Below are 2,421 nucleotides of genomic sequence, written 5' to 3'. Positions count from 1 at the left end.
AGCTGCTGGCTAAGCATATGGGCAATATTTGTTGCTTGTATAAAGGAAGGAAAAAGGAAAGGTGTTTTCCCCAAGTCACATTCTTGTCAGATCATGTTGTGGAGTCAGATTCTTGGGGATTCACTCCAGACTCCAACATACCAGCAGGGGAAAATGAGGTGAATAACTTTGCATGCTTGGGCCTCAGCTTCCTTATCTGTGGACAGAGGAATTTCCATGCCCTATTTTTCTAGTAGGCATATTGTGAGGCTCTTATGAGATTATATGGATGTGAAATACATTGTTATATGAGAAATACTCCACCAAGCCAAAATTTTGAAAGCCAGTTAAACTGAATGATATCTTGTTAGCGGGGAAGGTTTGGTCCCCTTGAAACCCTGGGGAACTTGCCACTCTCTCTTCTCCTTTTATACATGAAATATGCCTGCCTTCTCTAAAAAAGTGTGCCCCAAATGTTCCTCTTTTTAGCCCACACTGCTGGTGGTCTGAGACCCCATAGAGGGGTGAAGAGTCTCTCTGTGTCCTTGTAATGGCTGAGTGCCTTACATGGTGCATAAGGACCTCAAGCTACCCTTTGTTTTCCAAGGCAGTGAACCCCTCCTCCTTGCTTCAAGAGCACAATTGTTTTGAGCCATTTTGGGAGATACAGTAGGAACTGACCAAGACCTTAGTAATACAGGGTCCAAGCACCCACCCAAAATTCAGCACCCCTAGTAACACTAATGTTCTTCACTTTTTTGAGGTTGTTGACTCTTGAGAATTTGATGAAAGCCATGGAAGAAGGTTCTGTGCACACACTCAAAATGATGCATTCTGTTTAAATTCAATTTAAATAATGTGTCAAATGGCCACAAAAACAAGAGATTAGCATAATATTCTGGGTAGAACACGGAGGGGGTTCCTAGGAACCCCCCCCATCCCCGGAGAAAGAGGACTTGCCATAGTCACCTTGTTTCATCAAGGTCTTCCACTTCCTTTAGCCCTGCCTCTCTGAAACATTCATTCTGTGCAGTGATTGCCACATCCACTTGGTTGGGAAACAGCGAGTATAGCAACTCTACAAGACCTGAGGCTATAGACCAGCCCAACCTACCCGCTATAAAAAGGAGCTTACAGTCAGGCTTGTATGTTCCTTGTCAATTCTGTTTTGGGCAGAGCTGGTAAGTGAGACCCTCCAGATCTGCCCCATACTTTGGGCTTCCTTTTGGGGGGGTGGGGTGGAGTAGCCTCCTCTGTGAGAGGGAAGAAAAGGTCTGGGGGTCCCTGGAGGATGAGAGCAAGGCAGGGATAAGAGATGAGTGGAGTTTCCTAGCACTGTTCAGTGGGCAAAGACATTGTCACTTGCCAGTCTGGGCCTTTCTTGGGCAGAGAGAATGGCCATGGGGAGAGTTAGGGACACTGTATATGTGTGTTTTGCACTATCTCCTACTTATGCATTTATAGTACCTGTTAAAGATGCGCAACTGTCTGTTGTAGTGGATATTTGGGTGGAACAGGGATGGTCAAATCCATTACTTGGGGTCTGAGTCCTGTGTGTGGTAGGGCTCAATCTACCATAAGAAAAACCTACTGTGCCCAACTCAGGATACTCTATGTGGTTCATTTTCAGGTGAACAAACCCTTGTGCACCATGCTGACTGAACTGGAGAAAGCCCTCGACACTATTATTGATATCTACCACAAGTACTCCCTGATAAAAGGGAATCCCCATGCCCTCTACAAGGATGACCTGAAGAAACTGCTAACTAATGAGTGTCCTCAGTACACAAAGGTGAGGAAGGGTTGGATGTGGATGGAGTTCTCTACTTGCTTTGATAACTCCCAGGACATTGGTCTTCTGTGTTGTCCTCGGTAGGCAGCCATACCTCAACTTTCTTTGAGATCTTTAAGCTCGAGCTTTCTCCCCTTTTACTCTTCACAGAAAAGGAATGCAGATGCCTGGTTCAGACAGTTGGATATCAATGAAGATGGTGCAGTTAACTTTCAGGAGTTCCTTGTTTTTGTGGTAAAAGTGGCCCTGAAAGCCCATGAAGAGAGCCACAAACACTAGTAGAGCTCCTGGGCCCATGCAATTGTTCCTGCAAAATAATAAAATTATCAATACCTCAAGCCTTTCTTACTCTCTTGTGTTTTTTTGAGGTTGTTTTGTTTCTGCCTTTGTGGAATGAGGTTCCTGGGCTGAAATGGGCTTGGAAAACTCCTTTGGAGGAAGAATAAACCTGTGTTATCCTCACTTGCACCACTTGTAAGCCTTCAGTCCTTCACTGCATGGTCCCTAAACCTCTGAGCCTCTTCCAACGTCATGGTCTTGAGTCATTTGTTCTAAGATTTAAGGATTTAAAAAGAGCCTAGGACTACTGATATTATTTATTGGTTCCCAAATGTGTGATGTGGGGATCATTTGGGGTAATGTTAGAAAAA

General features: G+C 44.6%; 1 protein-coding gene across 1 annotated transcript; it reads left to right on the top strand.

Annotated features, from left to right (window-relative positions):
- Window positions 1-1,007: 1,007 nt before the first annotated feature.
- LOC100735514 (protein S100-A8) lies at window positions 1,008-2,109 on the top strand. Its single transcript, XM_003478918.5, has 3 exons — window positions 1,008-1,160; window positions 1,610-1,771; window positions 1,922-2,109. Exons 2-3 carry the CDS (start codon window positions 1,631-1,633, stop codon window positions 2,048-2,050), a joined length of 270 nt encoding a protein of 89 aa, XP_003478966.1. The 5' UTR covers window positions 1,008-1,160; window positions 1,610-1,630; the 3' UTR covers window positions 2,051-2,109.
- Window positions 2,110-2,421: the final 312 nt, after the last annotated feature.

Source organism: Cavia porcellus, unplaced genomic scaffold (genome assembly GCF_034190915.1).
Source record: "Cavia porcellus strain 051 isolate PalLab524CR breed Dunkin Hartley unplaced genomic scaffold, mCavPor4.1 scaffold_1, whole genome shotgun sequence".
Taxonomy (NCBI): domain Eukaryota; kingdom Metazoa; phylum Chordata; class Mammalia; order Rodentia; family Caviidae; genus Cavia; species Cavia porcellus.
This window is presented reverse-complemented; position numbering and strand designations above follow the sequence as displayed.